At 29.9% G+C, this 25,159-nt stretch overlaps 2 protein-coding genes and 1 long non-coding RNA gene across 3 annotated transcripts in view; 2 read left to right on the forward strand and 1 right to left on the reverse strand.

Annotated features, from left to right (window-relative positions):
- The window catches only part of LOC139432472 (uncharacterized), a 27,497-nt gene extending 23,505 nt beyond the window's left edge, over positions 1–3,992 (reverse strand). The window contains exon 1 of the long non-coding RNA XR_011642236.1: positions 3,852–3,992. This is a non-coding gene — a long non-coding RNA (uncharacterized lncRNA). The remainder of the gene's footprint in view (positions 1–3,851) is intronic.
- A 359-nt stretch (positions 3,993–4,351) lies between these two features.
- LOC111415353 (ribosomal protein LP2) lies at positions 4,352–5,504 on the forward strand. Its single transcript, XM_023046996.2, has 4 exons — positions 4,352–4,443; positions 4,775–4,945; positions 5,107–5,202; positions 5,373–5,504. Coding segments are annotated over exons 1-4 (342 nt in total). The 5' UTR covers positions 4,352–4,442; the 3' UTR covers positions 5,447–5,504.
- Positions 5,505–5,901: 397 nt separating this feature from the next.
- LOC111415323 (clathrin heavy chain) lies at positions 5,902–25,128 on the forward strand. Its single transcript, XM_023046939.2, has 8 exons — positions 5,902–6,068; positions 6,477–6,702; positions 7,807–8,842; positions 8,900–9,074; positions 15,999–18,001; positions 20,238–21,368; positions 24,122–24,468; positions 24,519–25,128. The coding sequence occupies exons 1-8, from the start codon at positions 6,024–6,026 to the stop codon at positions 24,608–24,610; spliced, it is 5,055 nt and encodes a 1,684-aa protein (XP_022902707.1). The 5' UTR covers positions 5,902–6,023; the 3' UTR covers positions 24,611–25,128.
- Positions 25,129–25,159: the final 31 nt, after the last annotated feature.

Genomic DNA, 25,159 nt, shown 5'->3' on the forward strand with positions numbered 1-25,159 from the left:
TCCGGGAAATTAATCATCGAGGAAACAAAGAAAAAAGAATAAAAGACAAAATAAAAAAGGGGTTGGTTCATTGACTTACATAATTCCCTTAAGACTTCCCTTTTATTTTAATACCGCCTACTTCTCTTTACATTTTTTTTAATCCCCTCTTAATTTCAATTAAACAAGATTAAAAAAAACTATCAATAATCTTTTAATTAATAATAAAAGAGATTGTAAGTTTAAAGCGGTTCTTTTTTATTTGTGGAAATTGAAAACTGAAAATCCTGAAAAAAAAACAGCTTTTCCTTTTACGTTCTCCTCGTATATACGCTGTTGATTTAATCATTAGAGCGGTGTTTGCTGTGTATTAATGCCGGATCGGCGCCTCGTAGTCGGGACGCCGACGACGCCAGCGACGCGAACGGCGCCGGTCAGAAGTACGGGAGGCGTCGGGACGCCTTCCCCGGCTCTTCGCCGAACGGACGAGAATTTCCAGTGTACAGAATTTCATAATATAAAAGAGGAACCCCTACTAGCGCGTTGCAATGTGGGCCACAACAAAGTTATGCGTTATTAAAATCAAGGACACAAAAAGATGACACCCACAATGATTAATATAAACAATTTAAATCGATTCGTATTCGTAATCTTCATAAAAAATCCTTCAAAATGAGCACAAACACGACCTATCTAAGTGTTATAGTTCTCGAGATATTTAAATTTAAAGTTTTTTTGGAAAATCCAAGATGGCCGAAAATAAATTTTTTTTACAGTGTATGGTAGATAATTAAAAGACGTTTAAAATGAGTCCAAACTCGATATATCTAAGTGTTATAAAACCTAAGATATCTTAATTTTTATTAATTCAAGATGGCCGAAAACAAAACACTAATAAATAACGATAAAAGGGGATTTTAAGATAAATATAGAGTGTTACATATTAAATTAGGTTAAAATTTTCTGACTTTTACGAAAAACTTACTTATTTTAGCGAAATAAAAAATGTTGATTATTTTTATAAAAAAAAATTTTTTTAATTTATCTTTTTAAGTGATTTAAGGATAAATTTAAAATCTCCTTGGTATTTCCTTGAAAATGAGTACATACTCGACCTATCTAGATGTTATAGTTTCCGAGATATCTATATTTAAAGTTTTTGGAAAATTCAAAATGGCCGAAAATAAAAATTTTTAAAGTTTAGGTTAATTATTAAAAAAATTTTAAAAGGAGGCCTAACACGACATATTTAATTGTTATAAAACCTAAGATATCTTAGTTTTTATTAATTCAAGATGGCCGAAAACAAAACACTAATAAATAACGATAAAAGAGGATTATAAGATAAATATAGAGTGTGGCATAGTAAATTAGGTTAAAATTTCCTGATTTTTACGAAAAACTTACTTATTTTAGCGAAATAAAAAAATTGATTTTTTTTTTATATAAAAAAAAATTTTTTGAATTTATCTTTTTAAGTGTTTTAAGGATAAATTTAAAATCTCCTTGGCATTTCCTTAAAAATGAGTACAAACTCGACCCATCTAAGTATTATAGTTCCCGAGATATTTATATTTAAAGTTTTTGGAAAATTCAAAATGGCCGACAATAAACTTTTTTTTTAATTTATGGTTAATTATTAAAAAATGTTTAAAATGAGTCCTAACACGACATATCTAATTGTTATAAAACCTAAGATATCTCAGTTTTTATTAATTCAAGATGGCCGAAAACAAAACACTAATAAATAAGGATAAACCGGGATTTAAAGAAAAATATAGAGTGTGGCATATTAAATTAGGTTAAAATTTCCTGATTTTTACGAAAATCTTATTTATTTTGGTGAAATATAAAATTTTATTTTTTTTAAACTAAATTTTAAATGATTTAAGGATAAATTTAAAATCTCCTTAGTATTTCCTTGAAAATGAGTACAAACTCGACCTATCTAAGTATTATAGTTCCCGAGATATTTATGTTTAAACTTTTTGGAAAAATCAAAATGGCCGCAAACAAAACACTAATAAATAAGGATAAAACGGAAGTTTAAGATAAATATAGAGTGTGGCATATTAAATTAGGTTAAAATTTCCTGATCTTTACGAAAATCTTATTCTTTTCGGCGTATTTTGAAATTTATTGATACTTTTGTAATTTTTTTAATGAAGAAAAATTGAAACTATAAACGATAACTTAATAAGTTTCTTAAAACATCATTTAAAACCAACATAATATTATTATCTAAAGAAATAACCGCGATATTGTTTCTAAATGTCAACTTTAATCATCAATTTTCTTAATTTACATAAAAACCGTTCAAAATGAATTCAAATACGACCAATTTAGCTTTTCTTAGAATTTAAATTTAATAACTGCGTGGGAAAATCGTTTTTCCAATAACTCTAAAGCAGCTTGTTCAAAATAAATATGTTGGTAACAATGCGTAAAGTACCAGCGCCATCTTTCGTCATTGTGATTGATATTTCAATTGACAGCTTTAAAATTAAATTATTATAAAAATGATATTTTTCTGCTTAAAAGATCACACGGATATATTGCGTTAATAAAAATGAAGAAAGGGACAAAAACTGTTATTTATTGGCAAATAAAATCCCTGGGGAGGTGAACTAACAAGCTAAAAAACCTAAAGAGGGCGTTTCTTGTGTCCCATCGCAACGTTCCTATATTTCACATTACACGAGAAATGAGAATAGAAAGAAAAAAATAACTCCAACAGGTCTATTAGGTTAAGTAAAAAAAACAAGATGATTTATAACGAATTTAAACAAAATTTTTTAATTTTTGAGGTTAGAAATTTGAAATGTCATTTTGACGTTTCAAAAATGTATTTACGACGAGATAAAATCCGCGCCGCGGATGTTTATGTTTATTTACATTTTACATTGACGGGTACCGATTTGAAAAATATTCCTGTAAAAGGAAAGTTGTACAAGAGTAGGTTCTACTACTATTTAGAGTACACCCGAGATATCGTGGGAACCACACCATTCACTCCCATGTGAGCTCACTCTACTCTCCTTTTGAACCGACTTTGAAAAATAAAAAAAATATTTTTTCCACCTCTCTCTCTTTCATTTCAAAACTAAATAGGAGAAGAAGAGAAGTCCTCGCCAAGTCGCGTGTACCACATAGATTAAGTACCAAAGAGGTGGAAAAGATGTGGGTGTGGAGATTTCGCAATTTCAAATCGATCTTCAAACGATTTCTTTTGATTTAATACAACTTTTCGTTCAATCTTTTTTAAGGTAGGGCCCCTTTTTTAGTTTTATGCCGGAGTTGTTCGCATCAACCACGAAGTGCGCCCTAATTACGTAATCTTAAGGGCGTGGGGCCCCGGTGGCGTGTCGCGCACCCCGGGGGAACTCCATTAACTTAATAGAATCGTGTGCCGTAATCAGAAATAGCTGAAACCAAGCCCAGAGACTTGGTGGCCGTTCGATATTTCAAGCTGTCGCTTTTATTAGAGAGAAAGAAAAAAAATCCCAGGGATAAATAAAAAAAGGATATGCCATTGAAGGGTGAACGACAATCCGGACGTGAACCAAGCCCTTTTCCATCATAAATCACCCCAAGCTTAAAAAAATCGTTTCGAAAAAGATTTTGAGGTTATGTTTCTAATTTTAAGTCGATTCTTAGAAATTAGGTCACCGGGACCATCGGAACACATCAAACAACGACCGGATTTTAACCGGAACACGTGGATTCATGATTCACTCCGTAATTGCGAAATTAATTCCACAAAATTAAATTAATTTTGAATTAAAATGACATTTCAACAAAAATTACTTGTCAACAAAAACAAAGAAGACTTGGATTATTAAGTTTGTAAAAAGAATTTTTTGGTGACTTACCGCATCGAAAAACACTCACAAAACCACACTAGTTACACTTCAAAACGAGTCTATGCGAAAAAAGCGTAGGAAGTTTATTCAATACGCGAATAAATTTGCATATATTTGTAAACAATTACGCCATACTGTTCTAACAAGTTTGAACTGAAGTACGCGTGCGCAACTTCAGTTCAAACTTTGAATTAAAATCGATTAATTTTAATTCATCAACAAAATAATTAGGTGAACCGAATTAACCCAATTAGTATTTTAAAATTAATTTAGTTTATAAATTAACAATACATTTCAAAAATAAAAAAGAAATTAAAGAATTAGAACTGCGCATGCGCATAACAAATTCGGATTTTATTTAAACAAATTTCACTTAATTCATTTTTATTTATAAACGAAACGATTTAAATCGATTAAAACAATCCATTTCTGATCTAATTATTAAATAAAATCAATTTAAATCTATTTATTTAATAAAATAATTTTAATAAAGTCGAATCCCCCACTAGATGTCGCAACCGATTTGACGTATCACCATTTCTCTCTTTCTTACTAACCTCATCGATAGTAAACACGTTTCGTGTCCAAACGACTTAAAAAAGTAAGTAATTTTGAGTTTTAATCAAAAATATCTTCAAAAACCCACTTATTAAGCATTAATTTGAACTAAGAATTAATTTTGATTCAACGATTTTTAAAATTAAACCAGATATTTGTTGATTTCTTATTTTGAGGTTATGTAGACAAAAATTTTTAATTATACTTTTAATTCTTTTAAGTTATTTAATTAAATACGAACAAATTCAAATTTATTGTTGTTTTGGGCGATTTAATACAAATTATTTTATATAAATTGTATTATAAATTTAATAAAATTTTATTTTGAGGTTATGTCGTTTATTAATTAATTGATTTTTAATTCTTTATTTTAGTGCGTTACGTGGCTGCTTATCTTTTAGCTGTCCTTGGGGGAAACGCCGCCCCCAAAGCGGCCGATCTTGAAAAGATTTTAAGTTCCGTTGGGATTGAAGCTGATGGTGATCGTGTTAAGAAAATCATTGGGGATTTAAATGGAAAATCGATCGAGCAATTAATCACCGAAGGTAAATGATTAATTTTAACACAAAACGTTGTTATTATCATGATGATTTTCAACTTAACCATCTTTCGTATGAATTTTATGATTAATTATTTAATCTGATTTTGTTTCGATTTAAATTTGCTTAATCCTGTGGGAACGTTTTAATTAATTAATCGTTTTTAGGTAGAGAAAAACTTTGCTCTATGCCTGTTGGTGGAGGAGCAGCCGCCCCAGTTGCAGCTGCCGCAGGAGCCCCCGCTGCTGCTGAAGAAAAGAAAGGTAACTTGAAAATATTAAAAAATTCGAAAATTGGGGTTATTATGATGTTATTTAAACACCATCTTTCGAATGAAATTAATGATTATCTTTTTAATCAAACTGATTATGTTTTAATTAATAATTTTATGATATGATTTAGATTATTTTGTAACAATTTTTTTTATTTTTAGAAGAGAAAAAGGAGGAGAAGAAAGCTGAGTCGGAATCTGATGACGATGACATGGGCTTCGGTCTTTTCGATTAAAATGTTAATAAATTGACTTATTTTTAAGAATTTTTTAATAAATAAGTTTAAAATAAAATGACTTTTGACGTGTATGCAACCCAATTTGCACCACATTCTTTTTTTATTGATTTTGTATTTTATAAATAATTTAATTAATAACAAATACATTATTTTTATCAATTTTATTTGTTATCGTTAAAAAAGGAGTTAATTAATTCGGGGAGATACCGAATTCCTTGTCAATAATCGGGTGATGTCAAAAAAATTTTTATTTTTAAGGTTGGTACCCCTTCGTAAACTAGTACCGTTAAGAATATTAAAAAATGCGGTTTTATTTAAGTTTTAATTTAAGTCGAATTGATTGTAAAGTCAATTTTGGTGGGAATTTGTTGTGATTCCGTTTAAATAATTAATTTAAATTGATTTTATTTATCGGCGTAGGAATAAGTGGACAAGTCATAGCCCCTGAGAAGGTCGCCATTTTAACGTTGTCTGTCACCGTCGTTAAACATCATTTCGAGAGTTGTTCCCGAAAAACACGAATTAAAGCGGTTTAATTACTTTTCGGCTGTCGTTGCTAATTAACATTAGCAAAATGACGCAGCAATTACTACCGATACGTTTTCAGGAACACCTGCAGGTAAGATTTGAGGATAAATTTACGCCCCCCATTTTTTTAACCCCATTTCATGGCCCACAACTGCTCCACTTTCGATATTTCTTTATTAAATAAAGTTATTTCGGATTTATTTATCGTAAATTTCGCTTAAATGTTAAAATAACAACCGGTGTTAATGTTAATTTGACAGTTTGTTTTCTTGGAAATGTGTGGGCGGATGAAATCCGAGTTCTAAAAATAGTTCACCCCCTTTCTCGTTTTTTTTTTCTACAGAATCGAAAATCAATCGATTTTAAATGAAAATTGTCCCACTTTTTTGTTCTCATTTATAAATATCGAAAGAAAAAATTATTTTTATGAAATTGACGTTTCTTAAAATTTGACGTTTCTAAAAAAATTGACGTTTTAACATAACCTTAATATTTTTAGTTAACTGCAATTGGAATAAATGATACAAACATCTCTTTCGCGACTCTCACGATGGAGAGCGACAAATTTATTTGCGTTCGGGAGAAGGTTGGGGATACATCGCAAGTTGTTATCATCGATATGGCCGATCAAACGAATCCAATTCGAAGACCAATTACGGCGGAGAGCGCGATTATGAATCCTGCGTCGAAAGTGATCGCTTTGAAAGGAAAAGCTGGGGTGGAAGGTTCGTTTTTTGCTTTTTTTTGAATTTGTATTGCAATAAATGTAATAATATAACCAAGACATTCATTATTTTTTTTGAAATTTTACATAATTTTATTAATCATGGGTGAGGTTACAAATAATAATCATAAAAATTTGTTTTTGTATTAATAAAATGTTGCTGTTTACGTTATTTAGTCTATCTAATCCATGTGAATTTTGATAGTGACATAACCTCAAATTTCATTTTTCATTCATTTCTTATTGTAATTTATGTTCGTCTGGTTGAAACTATTAAAAACGATAATCTTAGCATGTCAAGAACCAAAACCATCCGTTATATGAGAGTTTTGATGAAGAAATAGAATTTTGACAGTGACATAACCTCAAATTTCATTTTTTATTAATTTCTTATTGTAATCCTCGTTTGTCCGGTTGAAACTATTAAATCTGATAATCTTAGCATGTTAAGAACTAAAACCATCCATCATATGCGAGTTTTGATGAAAAATTGGATGAAAATCTGTAAATTATATATTTGAATATTTTTGAAGCTGGACGTTGAAATCTAAAAGAAAATGTTGCGAAATTAGCACAAACAAGGTTAAAGCAATAAAACTATAACATTTCATGCATAAATATTGTTAAAATAGAAATTTTAATAATTTTTGATTAAATTTAATTAGTGACATTTGACATTTCGAAGTTGGTAATACCGGAGAAATTTAAATTACGAAATTCAAGTTGGAGAATTTGACCAATCAGAAGACGTTATTTAAAAGGGTCTTGCAATAAACAAACGAAACGGGTAGATTTTAGTGTCATTTTGAACGTGACGCGTGGCGTACGTTAATTTTTGTCCTAAAGTTAGGTTACTTGTCAATCACCATTGGGATATAACCTCAAAAATATTAAATTTATTATTTTAATAAGTTAAATAAGAAGATTATTCGAATTAAAATTAATCACCTTTAATAATAAACAAGAAAATTAATTGGTTCCTGATCCAATTAATTCGGTATTTATTAGTATTTTATTTGGTTATGTTGTTACAATTTCATTACCTTAATTTGATTAATTAATTTACAAGCCACCACAGTATCTAATTAATTTATTATTTTAATAGCTCAAAAAACCCTTCAAATATTCAACATTGAAATGAAATCGAAAATGAAGGCCCACGTAATGAACGAAGACGTGGTTTTTTGGAAATGGATTTCGTTAAATACTTTAGCCCTTGTTACCGAGAACACGGTTTATCATTGGTCGATGGAGGGCGATTCGCAGCCGGTTAAAATGTTCGATCGACACTCCTCATTGAATAGTTGCCAAATTATAAATTATCGTACGGATCCGAAACAAAATTGGTTACTTTTAGTAGGAATTGGAAGTCAACAAAATCGAGTTGTTGGGGCGATGCAGCTTTATTCCGTCGAACGGAAGTGTTCGCAACCCATCGAAGGTCACGCGGCGTCTTTCGCAACGTTTAAAATGGACGGAAATCCGGAACCTTCAACGTTATTCTGTTTCGCCGTTCGTACAACAACAGGGGGAAAATTGCATATAATCGAAGTGGGGCAAAGCCCTACAGGAAATCAACCGTTCCCGAAAAAAACCGTCGATGTTTTTTTCCCACCAGAAGCCCAAAACGATTTTCCCGTCGCGATGCAAGTCTCATCGAAATACGACGTGATTTATTTAATCACTAAATATGGTTATATTCACCTCTATGATATCGAAACGGGAACTTGTATTTATATGAATCGGATTTCGAGCGAAACGATTTTTGTAACTGCACCTCATGATAGTACTGGGGGGATTATTGGGGTGAATCGAAGGGGACAAGTTCTTTCTGTATCTGTTGATGAAGACAATATCATTCGTTATATTAACACGGCGTTACATAACCCAGATTTAGCGTTAAGATTAGCCGTTCGTAATAATTTGGCGGGAGCTGAGGAGTTATTTGTAAATAAATTTCAAATGTTGTTTCAAAACGCGCAATATGCGGAGGCTGCTAAAGTTGCCGCGAACGCTCCAAAGGGGATTTTGAGGACGCCTCAAACGATTCAGATGTTTCAACAAGTTCCGACTCCTCCGGGACAAAATAGCGCGCTTTTACAGTATTTTGGGATTTTGTTGGATCAAGGACAATTAAATCGGTAAATATAATTTTAAAGTTTATTAATAAAAAATATCGTTTTGGTTTTTTTTTTAAGATATGAATCCTTGGAGCTTTGCAAACCGGTTTTAATGCAAGGGAGAAAACAGTTGTTGGAGAAGTGGTTGAAAGAGGAGAAATTGGAGTGTTCAGAGGAACTTGGTGATTTGGTGAAACAAACCGATCCCACTCTCGCGCTTTCCGTCTATTTGAGAGCCAATGTTCCAGCTAAGGTGAAATTTATTTAATAGAGAATTTATTTTTGTGCAAACGGATTAAAAATGAGTTTCTTGGAAAGTCAAAAAAAATGTTTGAAGTGAAATTGGAATTTTTTGACCTGTCAAATTGAAATGTCAGATTAATATAACCTAAAAATGTATTCAGGAGGTTTGAAGTGAAGTTGGAGTTTTTCAATTTGTCAAATTGAAATGTCAGATTAATATAACCTAGAAATGTATCTGAATGACTTTTCCAAACTTCAGGGGTGATTTTTTAGCGAATTTTAAGAGTATTTTCTTATATGAACTATAAGCGACTTTAAAATTTTGAAACGTCAAGTAAACGAGCGTAAATGCGATAGGATTTTATTAAAAAAATTTTAAATAAAGCAGTAATAATAATAATAGTAAAAAAAACACTGACATTTAAATGTCAAAAATATTTCTGAAGAAAAGGGGAGTTTATAAAAAAGTTTATAGGGATGATTTGCAGTAAACAATCCTTAGGGTTTACTTAATGAAGATGAAAAAATAAAGAAAAATGATTTTGACTTTATTTTAAAGTGTTTTGAATAAGATAGGAAATAGAAAACTTTCATTGATGTAGGTCAAAATGGCTCAAATGAATTAAAAACACTTCTAGATTGCTTAATAAAGACGTAAGAAGTTAGAAAAATTAATGACAGTAATTTGCAGAAAATTCAAAAATTTTCTAATGTGGGAAAATATCATTGGTGTTAATGCAAATTGTTTTAATCAATTCAAAACATCGTTAAGATACTTAATTATTATGAAAAAATTAACTAAAATGATTTTGACTTTGTTTTAAAGTGTTTTGAATACCATAGGAAATAGAAAACTTTAATTGATGCAGGTCGAAATGGCTCAAATTGATTAAAAACACTTCTAGATTACTTAATAAAGACTATTTAAAGAATATTTTTAGATCAATTAAAATGTACAAGAATTTAGGGTTAAATAACAATTAAAACTAGAACTAACACTAGTCCTAGAACTAGAAACAGTCAGGTTTAGTCGTCAAAAAAACGTTCAGTTGTCAATGTCAACTTTAATTTTATTATTCTAAAATAATCTTCATAAAATAACTTTTAAAGTGAGTCCAAACTTGACGCATTTATCTCAAAAAACCAAAAAGTTCGAACTTTTAATTTTGACATATTTGTCAACTTCATAAAAAATCCTTTAAAATGAGTCCAAACTCGACATATTTAACTTTAATATTAATGGAAATACAATCACTTCCGGTTTGAAACGTCAACGTCAATTTTGACATATTCGTCATTTTCATTAAAAAACCTTTAAAATGAGTCCAAAGATGGCGCACTTATCTCAAAAAACAAGAAAGTTAGAATAAAAAATATTAAACCTGAAGTCAGCAATAATTTAATTTTTAAAAATTAATACCAACCTTAATTTTTAATTTTTTTCTCATTATATTTTTGTTTTTGTGACAAATATTAAGACATTTTATAAAAATTAAGAATATGTCAAAATGACATTGACATTTCAAACCGGAAGTTGCTTATATCTCGAGTAATATTGGAATTAAACGTATTATGTTTGGGCTCATTTTAAAGGATTTTTCACGACGATTACAAATATGTCAAAATTGACGTTGACGTTTCTAACCGGAAGTTGACCATAACTTCATTAATATTGAAGATAAATATGTCGTGTTTGTACTCATTTTAAAGGATTTTAAATGAAGATTGCAAATATGTCAAAATTGACGTTGACGTTTCTAACCGGAAGTTGACCATAACTTCATTAATATTGAAGATAAATATGTCGTGTTTGTACTCATTTTAAAGGATTTTTTTAAATGAAGATTGCAAATATGTCAAAATTGAGGTTGACATTTTAAATCTGAAGTTAGTTATCATCAGGGCACGGAACTTTTGTAACAAAACGATACGATTTCCCCCCTCCACTCGTTCTCAGCGGTATCCGCTGAGAAAATCTTGTTCCTGAAACAATTCTAAATCAACTTTGTCAACAATTTTTTTTTTGATTTAATCAATAATTAAGGAGATAACCTCAAAAATATTAATTTTTGTAGCATCCTGTTCAGTGGGAAATTAAAATTTCAAGTTAGAAAAAAATTGTGTTAACAAAAATTGTTCCTGAAACAATTCTAAACAAACTTTGTCAACAATTTTTTTTGATTTAATCAATAATTAAGGAGATAACCTCAAAATAATAATTTTTCCGTTTTTACACATATTTACACTTAGATGCTTAATTAATAGAGATGTAAAATTTTTTTATTAAGATAATTGATTCAAAATCGAAATTGAAACAAATTTTATTTAAAACATTTTTTGATAAAAACAATAATTATCGAGATAATTAATTTTGATAGCATACTATTCAGAGGGAAATTAAAATTTCAAGTTAGCAAAAAATTGTATTAACAAACACTGTTCCTGAAGTAATTCTAAACAAATTTTGTTAACAAAATTTTTTGATTAAATCAACAATAAGGATATAACCTCAAAAATATTAATTTTTGTACCATACTGTTCAGTGGGAAATTAAAATTTCAAGTTAGAAAAAAATTGTGTTAACAAAAATTGTTCCTGAAACAATTCTAAACAAACTTTGTCAACAATTTTTTTTGATTTAATCAATAATTAAGGAGATAACCTCAAAATAATAATTTTTCCGTTTTTACACATATTTACACTTACAATTAGATGCTTAATTAATAGAGATGTAAAATTTTTTTATTAAGATAATTGATTCAAAATCGAAATTGAAACAAATTTTATTTAAAACATTTTTTGATAAAAACAATAATTATCGAGATAATTAATTTTGATAGCATACTATTCAGAGGGAAATTAAAATTTCAAGTTAGCAAAAAATTGTATTAACAAACACTGTTCCTGAAGTAATTCTAAACAAATTTTGTTAACAAAATTTTTTGATTAAATCAACAATAAGGATATAACCTCAAAAATATTAATTTTTGTACCATACTGTTCAGTGGGAAATTAAAATTTCAAGTTAGAAAAAAATTGTGTTAACAAAAATTGTTCCTGAAACAATTCTAAACAAACTTTGTCAACAATTTTTTTTTGATTTAATCAATAATTAAGGAGATAACCTCAAAATAATAATTTTTCTGTTTTTACACATAATTACACTTAGATGGTTAATTAATAGAGATGTAAAATTTTTTTATTAAGATAATTGATTCAAAATCGAAATTGAAACAAATTTTATTTAAAACATTTTTTGATAAAAACAATAATTATCGAGATAATTAATTTTGATTGCATACTATTCAGAGGGAAATTAAAATTTCAAGTTAGCAAAAAATTGTATTAACAAACACTGTTCCTCAAGTAATTCTAAACAAATTTTGTTAACAAAATTTTTTGATTAAATCAACAATAAGGATATAACCTCAAAAATATTAATTTTTGTACCATACTGTTCAGTGGGAAATTAAAATTTCAAGTTAGAAAAAAATTGTGTTAACAAAAATTGTTCCTGAAACAATTCTAAACAAACTTTGTCAACAATTTTTTTTGATTTAATCAATAATTAAGGAGATAACCTCAAAATAATAATTTTTCCGTTTTTACACATATTTACACTTAGATGCTTAATTAATAGAGATGTAAAATTTTTTTATTAAGATAATTGATTCAAAATCGAAATTGAAACAAATTTTATTTAAAACATTTTTTGATAAAAACAATAATTATCGAGATAATTAATTTTGATAGCATACTATTCAGAGGGAAATTAAAATTTCAAGTTAGCAAAAAATTGTATTAACAAGCACTGTTCCTGAAGTAATTCTAAACAAATTTTGTTAACAAAATTTTTTGATTAAATCAACAATAAGGATATAACCTCAAAAATATTAATTTTTGTACCATACTGTTCAGTGGGAAATTAAAATTTCAAGTTAGAAAAAAATTGTGTTAACAAAAATTGTTCCTGAAACAATTCTAAACAAACTTTGCCAACAATTTTTTTTTGATTTAATCAATAATTAAGGAGATAACCTCAAAATAATAATTTTTCTGTTTTTACACATAATTACACTTAGATGCTTAATTAATAGAGATGTAAAATTTTTTTATTAAGATAATTGATTCAAAATCGAAATTGAAACAAATTTTATTTAAAACATTTTTTGATAAAAACAATAATTATCGAGATAATTAATTTTGATAGCATACTATTCAGAGGGAAATTAAAATTTCAAGTTAGCAAAAAATTGTATTAACAAGCACTGTTCCTGAAGTAATTCTAAATAAATTTTGTTAACAACATTTTTTGATTAAATCAACAATAAGGATATAATCTCAAAAAAAATTTTTATATATATATTTTTGTATGAAATTTTCTGCTGAGAACGAGTGGAGGGGGGAAATCGTATCGTTTTGTATATTAGATATCATGTTGTATATTTTTATTGCACTAAAACCTTTGATTATATACAGGGTGTCACACAAAAAACGCCCCAAGCTGTAACTCTGTCATTTATATTCCGATTTTCATGACCGAGGCATCAAATGAAATGGTTTGATGAATACTATGGTTCATGCTACAAAAAAATTTTTTTCAAGGCCATCTTCAATTTTAAGCGATTATTAACTTTTGTTTTTCAAATTGCTCCATATATTTTTGTTCACGTCATTAGATAGAGATTGTTTTTCTGAATCCACTGATGTGCAATACATCCACTTTGAATGTAATTTTAGCAGAAAAAAGACATCTGTATATACAGGTTGCCGCACAAGAACGCCGTAAGCTGTAACTCTGTCATTTAACTTCCGATTTTTATGAACGAGGTATCAAATGAAATGGTTTGATGAATGCTATGATTCATTCTACAAATAAACTTTTTCCAACGCCATCTTCGATTTCAAGCGATTATCAACTTTTGATTTTCAAATTGCTCGGTATGTTTTTCTTAACGTTATGGGATAGAGATTTTTTTCTGAGCCCATCGATCTACAATACATTAACATTAATTGTAATTTTAGCAGAGAAAACCAATTAAAACATTTTCCGAACATTGTCTTAGTCACTTCTGTAATACTGCAGTGTGCCATGGAAAAAAATAACACGCAAAACTGATAACAGTCATTAAATGCTATGTCAATGCCCGAAGCAGTTGTAAATGATACTTATAAGTTGTTTTTTCATGTATCCCTTGGCACACTACAGTATAACACAAGTGACTTTAAGAGAATGTTCAGAAACTATTTTAATGTTTTTCTATGCTACAATTACAATTAATGTTGATGTGTTGTACATTAATGGATTCAGAAAAAAAACTCTATCCAATAGCGTGAAGAAAAACATACCGAGCAATTTGAAAATCAAAAGTTTATAATCGCTAGAAATTGAAGATGGAGTTGGAAAAAGTTTATTTGTAGCATGAATCATAGTATTCATCAAACCATTTCATTTGATAGTTGAGTCATGAAAATTGGAAGGTAAATGACAGAGTTACAGCCAGCGGCGTTCTTGTGTGGCAACCTGTATATACAGGTGTCTTTTCTCTCCTAAAATTATATTCAAAATGGATGTATTGTACATCAGTGGATTCAGAAAAACAATCTCTATCCAATGACGTAAAGAAAAATATATAGAGCAATTTGAAAAGCAAAAGTTAATAATCGCTTAAAATTGAAGACGGCCTTGGAAAAAATTTATTTGTAGCATGAATCATAGTATTCATGAAACCATTTCATTTGATAACCCGTTCATGAAAATCGGAATGTAAATGACAGAGTTACAGCTTGGGGCGTTTTTTGTGTGACACCCTGTATAATATGGCTTGAGCTAACTGAATATATCTACTAACAAAAATGTGGCTCAAGGTGAATAGACGCAGATGGAAAGCGATAATGTGAAAGTGTAACAAAGATAGACATAAAACGGTACTAAACAGACGGCGCATGCGCACAAAAGTGTCAAACCTCTTCCATTTGACGTTTATCGTTTTGTTGTGTCGCAGCCAGTCACACCGTTATGTTTAAAAATGTATTGTTTCGTGTGCAAAGTTCGCGATAATACAGTTTCACATCACCTATAAGTATTATAAATGTTACTTCTAATTGATAGTTTTTTATCTTATAAATTAACGCACGCCCATTATATGTCAGTACGCTTCTATGTCTATCTCGGTTCGATCACCTTGCGCAAGCTATCTCTCTCGTTGGCTCAATCCATATTATATATAATCAAAGACTAAAACTAGAACTAACACTAGACTTAGAACTAGAAACATTCGGGTTTAGCCGTCTTTAGAGACGCACTGCGTTCTATATCTAGTGTTCGGAATTCGAGGTACTTGACGATCTCGGATATCTAGATTCATGTTATTAGACTACTAAAATTTTACGTCATCGTAAAGAGAAAACAAATCTATCAAATGAGCTTAACGAAAGGATACATTGCCATTTAAAAAACTTCAAGTATTATTCCTTGCTCATTTATTTTCTGAAATAAAAACAATTGAATGCCTTATTATGGCAAACAAAATATTAAACAACTTTTGTATAAATTGTTTTTTTATAAAGTTGATATTTACCAAGATATATCCATACATAATGGACACCTGTATATTATATTATACTTTTCCTCCAATGACGTCACGTTTCCTTCCTTACCCCGTCAACGTCAATTTGTTCGAGTTGGATAACTTTATAACCAATACTCAATGGACCTTGCCTAGATGATCAAAATACCGCGGCTTGCCGCCATTTTGGTTTGAAAGTCAAGCGGGAAATTTAAAACTAACATCGATCTGTCAAATTAAAATGTCAAATTGAAATGTCAGATTGATATAACCTAAAAATTAAAATTATAAACAATTAAAAAGGATCCGTTTGCACAAAAAATGAACAGGATTGTTAAATTTATTAAATAATTATTTTTTTTTAGGTTATACAAAGTTTTGCGGAAACTGGTCAATTTCAAAAAATCGTTCTTTACGCCAAAAAAGTATCTTACACCCCCGACTACATCTATTTACTCCGTTCAGTGATGCGCACCAACCCAGATCAAGGCGCAATTTTCGCAACAATGCTTGTAGCAGACGAAGAACCTCTCGCCGATATAAACCAAATCGTCGATATCTTTATGGAACAAAACATGGTTCAACAATGCACTTCATTCTTGTTGGACGCGTTAAAAAATAATCGCCCGGAAGAGGGACACCTCCAAACCCGATTAATCGAGATGAATTTAATGAGCGCCCCACAAGTAGCAGACGCAATTTTGAGTAATAACATGTTTACTCACTATGATAGACCTCACGTAGCGCAATTATGCGAAAAAGCGGGGTTGTTACAAAGAGCCCTCGAACATTACACCGATTTATACGATATAAAGCGAGCTGTGGTGCACACCCCTTTATTACCAGCTGATTGGTTGGTGAGTTTCTTTGGCACATTGAGTGTTGAGGATAGTTTGGAATGTTTAAAAGCGATGTTAACGGCTAATATTCGCCAAAATTTGCAAATTTGCGTCCAAATCGCCACGAAATACCACGAACAACTAACCACAAAAAGTTTAATCGATTTATTTGAAAGTTTTAAAAGTTACGAGGGGTTATTTTATTTCCTCGGCTCCATCGTTAATTTTAGCCAAGACCAAGAGGTCCATTTCAAATACATCCAAGCCGCGTGTAAAACCGGCCAAATCAAAGAAGTCGAAAGAATCTGCCGCGAAAGTAATTGCTACAACCCCGAGAGGGTTAAAAATTTCTTAAAGGAAGCCAAATTAACCGATCAACTCCCGCTAATCATCGTTTGCGACCGATTCGATTTCGTCCACGATTTAGTTTTGTACCTATATCGAAACTCTTTGCAAAAATACATCGAAATTTACGTGCAAAAAGTAAATCCGAGTCGACTTCCCGTCGTCGTTGGCGGTTTATTAGACGTCGATTGTTCCGAGGATATAATTAAAAACCTTATTATGGTGGTTCGTGGTCAATTTTCAACCGACGAATTAGTCGAGGAAGTCGAAAAAAGGAACCGCCTCAAATTGTTATTACCCTGGCTCGAAAGTAGAGTCCACGAAGGTTGTGTTGAACCCGCAACTCACAACGCCCTAGCTAAAATCTATATCGACACAAACAACAACGCCGAACGATTCTTAAAAGAGAACCAATGGTATGATTCGAGAGTCGTGGGGAGATATTGCGAGAAAAGAGATCCTCATTTAGCATGTGTCGCTTATGAACGGGGAAAATGTGATCGGGAATTAATCGCGGTTTGTAACGAAAATTCGCTTTTTAAATCTGAAGCTCGTTATTTGGTGCGTAGTCAAGACGCGGATCTTTGGGGCGAAGTTCTAAGCGAAGATAACCCATACAGACGCCAATTAATCGATCAAGTCGTTCAAACCGCTTTAAACGAAACCCAAAATCCCGAGGATATATCAGTAACCGTTAAAGCATTTATGACTGCCGATTTACCAAACGAATTAATCGAGTTATTAGAAAAAATTGTTTTGGAAAATTCGATTTTCTGCGATCACCGTAACTTGCAGAATTTGTTAATTTTAACCGCGATTAAAGCGGATCCAACTCGCGTTATGGACTATATTAATCGATTGGATAATTACGACGCGCCCGATATCGCCAATATAGCTATTAATTCGCATTTATACGAGGAAGCGTTCGCCCTCTACAAGAAATTTGATGTTAACACCTCCGCTATTCAAGTTTTAATCGAACAATTAAACAATTTAGACCGCGCTTACGAATTTGCGGAACGCTGTAACGAACCGGAAGTGTGGAGTCAACTGGCTAAAGCTCAATTAAATCAAGGATTAGTTAAAGAGGCCATTGATTCTTATATTAAAGCCGATGATCCCAGTGCTTATGTTGCGGTCGTTGAGACTGCTTCGAAAAATAATTCTTGGGAGGATTTGGTTCGGTAAGAAAAAAATTATTTAATTATTTTTTTATAAAAAATTCTTTTATTTAATTTTTTGACGTTAAAATTGACAAGATAGGCAACCAAATACACGTACCATAAATTTGTGTTGCCTATATGATTTTAAAAAAAATCTATTTTTTTAGATTAGTTTTCAAATAACTTCAAATGCCTCGTAAAAAAGCTCGCGAATCCTACATCGAGTCAGAATTATTTAAAAAATATTATTTTTAATTATTTTTTTTTATACAAAATTGTCTTAGGTTATTTTTGGCATTTAAATTGACAAGATAGGCAACCAAATACGCGTGCCATAAATTTGTGTTGCCTATCTGCATTAAAAAAAAAGTTTTTTTAAAATTAGTTAATAATTTTTTTTTGTTAAATAGATATATTCTAAGAAAATACATTTTTTATATAAAATTCTTTTCCGTTAGGTTTTGACGTTTAATTGAGAAGATAGGCAACCAAATACACGCAGCATAAATATGTGTTGCCTATCTTATTTAAAAAAAATATTTTTTGAAATTAGTTAATATTTTTTTATTACATAGATTTACAAATTTGTTGTTTTCCTGATTTTTAGTAACATTTTCAGTAACTAAATAGTTGAGGTTACAATACTAATACATTTTTAGATAAATACGATTTTAAGGCAGTACATATTTATTGTAAAAACGTGCTACAAACTAATGAAATAGAACAAAACACCTTTTCTAGGCAAACAAATGGCAAATAAACGCAAATTTCTTGCGTTCATTTTGTTTTAAAGCTCAAACAAACGTCAGTGTGACATATTTATTTCAAAACATGATAAAACAAAACTCCCTGGTAATTTTGGCAACTTTACAACAATTTAACAGGTATTATAGGAAAAAAGAACGAACCATAGGTTATTTTTTGACGATTAATTGAGAAGATAGGCAACCAAATACACGTAGCGTATATTTGTGTTGCCTATCTTATTAAAAGAAAATTTTATTTTTTTAAATTAGTTAATAATTTTTTTTGTTAAATAGATATATTGAAATGGATCGTAAAAAAGCTCGCGAATCCTACATCGAGTCAGAATTAATCTAAAAAAAAAATTATTTTTATTTATTTTCTTATACAAAATTCTTTTAGGTTATTTTTTGACATTTAATCATATATATACTATCTTCTATATCGCTGACTAAGGCAGCAAAAGAGTGTAAACACTAGAGTGCAGATATATATATATCTGTCTTTGTCGTACCCCCGTCGACTCAAGAGACATGTGTGAACACGTGATGAGTACGCTTTTATCTTATTGGACGGTGAATTAAAAATTAATAGCAGCTGATGACCTTGATGTTTATAAATCAACAAATAAATGTTTGACATAAACATAACCTAAAATCTAAATATTTAGTTATGTATATTATAGGTTTCATGTGTATAATAACATAATTATTAACATATTTTAGGACTAAGCAATTTAAAATGTAATTGTTATTTGTTAAGAAAGTGAAGCAAATGTGTTAAAAGTAAAATAAAAAAGAAAAAGAGTAGTGGAGATATTTTTGGGTCCTAAAAATTGGTTGAGCAGGTAGAAGGAAAGGTCTCAGTGTAATAAAAAAGAATTCAAAGTCCTCCTTTTCTTGAAACATTTTTCTTTATAAACATTTAGAGTACATATACTCTAATTTATTTGATGCATCAGTGATAATTTATAGTTAAAGTAAACCATCTATAATAATAATTGCATTTTAAAGCTGCATAAAATACGCGCGAAACACTTCAAACTCTTTAAAATTTACGATTCGCGCTAGCGCTTTCGCGACACGGGGGTACGACAAAGACAAAACATATATCATTCCGTCTTCTTTTGATGGAAACGCTCGCCACTCATTGCTTAGATAGGGAGTCAGCGATATAGAAGATAGTATATATATGCATTTAATTGACAGGATAGGCAACCAAATACACGTAGCGCAAATTTGTGTTGCCTATCTTACTAAAAAAAATTTTTTTAAATTATTAATTTTTTTTGTTAAATAGATATCTTCAAATGATTCGTAAAAAAGCTCGCGAATCCTTAATATTGACAATATATGTCAATCTTTCTTCACACACATTCAATAAAATTCTTTTAGGTTATTTTTTGATGTTTAAATTACTAAGATAGGCAACCAATTACACGTAACGTTAATTTGTGTTGCCTATCTCATACATTTTTTTTTTAATTATTAATTTTTATTTTTTTATTAAACAGATATCTTCAAATGGCACGTAAAAAAGCTCGCGAATCCTACATCGAATCAGAATTAATCTATTCCTACGCAAAAACCGGCCGATTAGCCGACTTAGAAGAATTTATAAGTGGCCCAAATCACGCCGACATCCAAAAAATCGGCGACCGTTGTTTCGATGATAAAATGTACGATGCCGCTAAGCTTTTATACAATAACGTTTCAAATTTCGCCCGTCTCGCAATCACTTTGGTACATTTAAAAGAATTTCAAGGTGCTGTTGATGGGGCTCGTAAAGCGAACAGTACCCGAACGTGGAAAGAAGTATGTTTTGCGTGTGTCGATGCAGAAGAATTCCGGTTGGCTCAAATGTGCGGGATGCACATCGTCGTGCACGCCGATGAATTGCAAGATTTGATTAATTATTATCAAGACCGAGGTTATTTCGAGGAGTTAATTTTGTTGTTGGAAGCGGCTTTAGGGTTGGAAAGGGCTCATATGGGAATGTTCACCGAGTTGGCTATTTTGTATTCGAAATATAAACCGGGGAAAATGAGGGAACATTTAGAACTGTTTTGGTCGAGAGTTAATATCCCTAAAGTGTTGAGAGCCGCCGAACAAGCTCATCTTTGGGCCGAATTAGTTTTCCTTTACGATAAATACGAAGAATACGACAACGCGGTCTTGGCGATGATGACCCATCCGACGGAAGCATGGCGCGAAGGCCACTTTAAAGATATTATTACTAAAGTTGCTAATATCGAACTTTATTATAAAGCTATTCAATTTTATTTGGATTATAAACCGTTGTTATTAAACGATATGTTGTTGGTTTTGGCCCCGAGAATGGACCATACGCGAGCCGTTACTTTTTTCACAAAAGCCGGACACCTACAATTGGTCAAATCTTATTTAAGAAGCGTTCAAAGCTTAAACAATAAGGCAATCAACGAAGCTTTGAATAGTTTATTAATCGAGGAGGAAGATTTCCAAGGATTACGAACGTCAATCGATGCTTTTGATAACTTTGACAACATTGGGTTAGCCCAAAATTTAGAAAAACACGAACTAACCGAATTTAGACGTATCGCCGCTTACCTTTACAAAGGAAATAATCGATGGAAACAAAGCGTTGAATTATGTAAAAAAGATAGGTGAGTACAAATTTATTTATTAAAAAAGTAGGGAATTTTTTTATTTGAAAGTTGCTTATCCGCGGTTGCCATAGTAATTTGTCAATAACGTCATCCATTTCGTGTAAAATTAATTTTTAGTTCATATTTTTATTATTATTAAGTAAGAAAGGTTTTTTTTGTGTTGAATTGAAGTTTAAAAGTGTATTTTTGAGATAAAGTAAGTAAATGCATCAATTTTATGGGGAATAAATTGCAATAATAAGAAAAGTGAATCAATTGGAAAGAAAAAATTAATCAGTTTAGGTTATTGATGATAAAAAGCTTTATAACAATAAGAAGTTAATACTTTTTATTAAGAATTAATTTAATATTTAAATAATCAAAAACTAGGTTAGAAATTTTTTTTTGTTTCAAAGTTACCAACATGCCGTTGCCATGGCAATTTCTCTACAAACTGTCATTTTTTAGAATAAATTTGACGCGTGGTGAAAACCTTTAAACATTTTTAAGTTATTTTTTTGCTTAATTGGAGCTAAAAGGTATGTTTTTATGGCAAATTTAGTAAATTGACGATTTAATTAGTAATAAGTTAAAAAAAGATACAATTAAGATGTTAAAAAGTTAACCTTAAAATTGAAATTCGATTTTTATCTCAAATTAATACTAAAAGAATCGATTTTGAGATAAACTTTAATTATATTTGAGCTAAATACGTCAAAACGTTTATTTGTATTGATTAATAATCGATTTTTGGTTCAAATAGTTACTAACTTATGGTTACCATGGCAACTGCTCTACAAACTGTCATTGTCAAAAAAAATTTGACGCGTTATAGAAACGTTTAAAGATTTTCGGGTTATTTTGTGAGTTTACGAACGTTTTTTTTTACGTTTAATTGGAACTAAAAGGTATGTTTTAAGGCAAGTTTAATAAATTGACGATTTAATTAGTAATAAGTCGAAAAAAGAAGGAATTAGGACGTTGAAAAGTTAACCTAAAAATTGAAATTGGAGGAAATCTTATTTTTGAGATTTTTATCTTAAATTAATACTAAAAGAATCGATTTTGAGGTAAACTTTAATTATATCTGAAGTAAATACGTCAAAACATCTATTTGTATTGATTAATAATCGGTTTTTGTTTCAAATAATTACTAACTTATGGTTACCATGGCAACTGCTCTACAAACTGTCATTGTCAAAAAAAATTTGACGCGTTATGACAATGTTTAATCATTTTCGGGTTATTTTGCGTGTTTAAGAATGTTTTTTACGTTTAATTGGAACTAAAAGGTACGTTTTTAAGGCAAATTTAATAAATTGACGATTTAATTAGTAATAAGTCGATAAAAGAAGAAATTAGGACGTTACAAAGTTAACCTAAAAATTGAAATTCGGGAAAATCTTATTTTTGAGGTTTTTATCTCAAATTAATACTAAAAGAATCGATTTTGAGATAAACTTTAATTATATCTGAAGTAAATTCGTCAAAACATCAACTTGTATTGATTAATAATCGATTTTTGACCCAAATAGTACTAACGTATGGTTGCCATGGCAACTGCTCTACAAACTGTCATTTTTTGAAAAAAAATTCACGCGTGGTTAAAACGTTTAACATTTTTAAGTTATTTTGCGAGTTTTAGAACGTTTTTTACGTTTAATTGGAACCAAAGAGTATGTTTTTGAAGCTAATTTAGTAAATTAATGATTTAATGACGAGATGAATAAGTTAAAAGAGGGGGTTAAAAAATTAACCTAAAACTTGAAATTGAAGAGAATCTTTTTTTAATTAATTTGAATTAAGAAATTATTTATATCTTAATAGTTATTAATATTTTTTTATTAAAAAATTAATTTTTAAATAAGATCATTTCTGTCAAAAACTTGCTGAGTAAATGTTTTTTATTTAAAAGTTACCAACATGCCGTTGCCATGGCAACTTCTCTACAAACTGTCATTATTGGAAAAAATTTGACGCGTGGTGAAATCGTTTAAACGTTTTCTAGTTATTTTGCGAGTTTTAGAACGTTTTTTACGTTTAATTGGAGCTAAAAGGTATGTTTTTGAAGCTAATTTACTAAACTAATGATTTGATGACGAGATGAATAAGTTAAAAGAGGGGGTTAAAGAATTAACCTAAAAATTGAAATTGAAGAGAATCTTTTTTTAATTAATTTGAATTAAGAAATGATTTATATCTTAATAGTTAATACTTTTTTATTAAAAAATTAATATTTTAATTAAATATTAATGTCAAAAACTTGAGTAAATTCTTTTTTATTTAAAAGTTACCAACATGCCGTTGCCATGGCAACTTCTCTACAAACTGTCATTTTTTGATAAAAATTTGTACGCGTCTTATTAAACAGTTAGTTTTCGGGTTATTTTGTGAGTTAAAAACGATTATTACGTTTAATTGAATCTAAAAGGTACGTTTTTTTAGGTTAATTGACTAAATTAGCGATTTTATTAGTGATAACTTCAAATAAGAAGATAACCTAAAAAATCTTTTAAAAATCATTTATAATCAATATTTAGTCTCAAAACGGTTTTTTTTTTATTATAAACACATTAATTATTGCATTTTTATTAAAAAAAAAATAAATTGTTTTAGTTAATTTGGTGTTTTTAGTAAATTTTTTTATTTAAAGGTTACCATCTTGCGTTACTATGTCAATTTTTCGCTAAAGTGACATATTCGAAAAAGTTAAAATAGTTTTTTTTGCATTTTGGGAATAAACTTAAATCATTTTTTCTTTTTTTTAATAGATTATTCCGAGATGCAATGGAATATACTGCAGAATCGCGTCAAGGTGAGCTCGCGGAAGAATTATTGGCTTGGTTTTTGGAACGTAAAGCATACGATTGTTTCTCGGCTTGTTTGTATCAATGTTACGATCTTCTCCGACCGGATGTTATCTTGGAGTTAGCGTGGCGCCACAATATCATGGATTTCGCCATGCCTTATTTAATACAAACAACGCGGGAGTTGACGTTGAAAGTGGAAAAGTTGGAACAATCGGAAACTAAAAGGGAGAGCGAAGCCGCCGAGGAAACGCACAAGCCCATGATGATGGCCGAGCCGCAATTAATGCTAACCGCAGGCCCCGGAATGGGTAAGTAAATGAGGATATAACGAAGTTATTTTTTAATTTTACTTTTTAAGGGATGCCACCACAACAATATGTACCACCCGTTCAAGGTTATGCCCCAACTAGTTATGCTCCGCAAATGCCCTATCAAGGTTATGGGATGTAATATGAGGTGGTGTCGATAGATGGAGTTGTACAACAATTTCGTTTGATTATTAAATAGCTAACTAAAAGAATATTTTAATTTTTTTCTGTTTATGAGGAAAAAATGTATATAAATATGATTATATAATCTACGTAATAAAAGATTAATGAACATGAAAAGTAAAGATAGAAAATTTGAACGAAAATAAAAAAAAACCCGTACTATTATTATTATTCTTATTAATAAAAAGAAGTAATTTTTTTCTTTACCGATAAATAAAACGCTTTAGTGTGTAAATAAACTATATAAATTTACAAAATAAAAATGAAGAGATTGAACCATTCCTTAGCTTACAATGTAATTTTATTGTTGAAAAAAGGGGCAAAAATTAATTTAGTTTTATTTATCCGTATCGTATGATTAAAAAGTTAGAAATAGTTTTTAGAGGAGTTAAACATTTTTTTAATAACTAATTTTATTATAATTAATTAATAGTTATGTTATTTAGCTTACGCTAAAAATAAAGGAATTGTAAAAGATTTTATTCCTAAATTTTTAAGTTACCCAACC

The sequence above is a fragment of the Onthophagus taurus genome, unplaced genomic scaffold (genome assembly GCF_036711975.1).
Source record: "Onthophagus taurus isolate NC unplaced genomic scaffold, IU_Otau_3.0 ScKx7SY_16, whole genome shotgun sequence".
In the NCBI taxonomy this organism is placed as follows: Eukaryota; Metazoa; Arthropoda; class Insecta; order Coleoptera; family Scarabaeidae; genus Onthophagus; species Onthophagus taurus.

Bases quoted from the DNA above. Each gene is read 5' to 3' on its own strand.
- LOC111415353 (XM_023046996.2), top strand. The intron at 4,946-5,106 runs GTAAATGATTAA...AATCGTTTTTAG, and splicing joins CGAGCAATTAATCACCGAAG to GTAGAGAAAAACTTTGCTCT. The intron at 5,203-5,372 runs GTAACTTGAAAA...TTTTATTTTTAG, and splicing joins TGCTGCTGAAGAAAAGAAAG to AAGAGAAAAAGGAGGAGAAG.
- LOC111415323 (XM_023046939.2), top strand. From the start codon at position 6,024: ATGACGCAGCAATTACTACCGATACGTTTTCAGGAACACCTGCAG. The intron at 6,069-6,476 runs GTAAGATTTGAG...TAATATTTTTAG, and splicing joins GTTTTCAGGAACACCTGCAG to TTAACTGCAATTGGAATAAA. The intron at 6,703-7,806 runs GTTCGTTTTTTG...TTATTTTAATAG, and splicing joins AGGAAAAGCTGGGGTGGAAG to CTCAAAAAACCCTTCAAATA.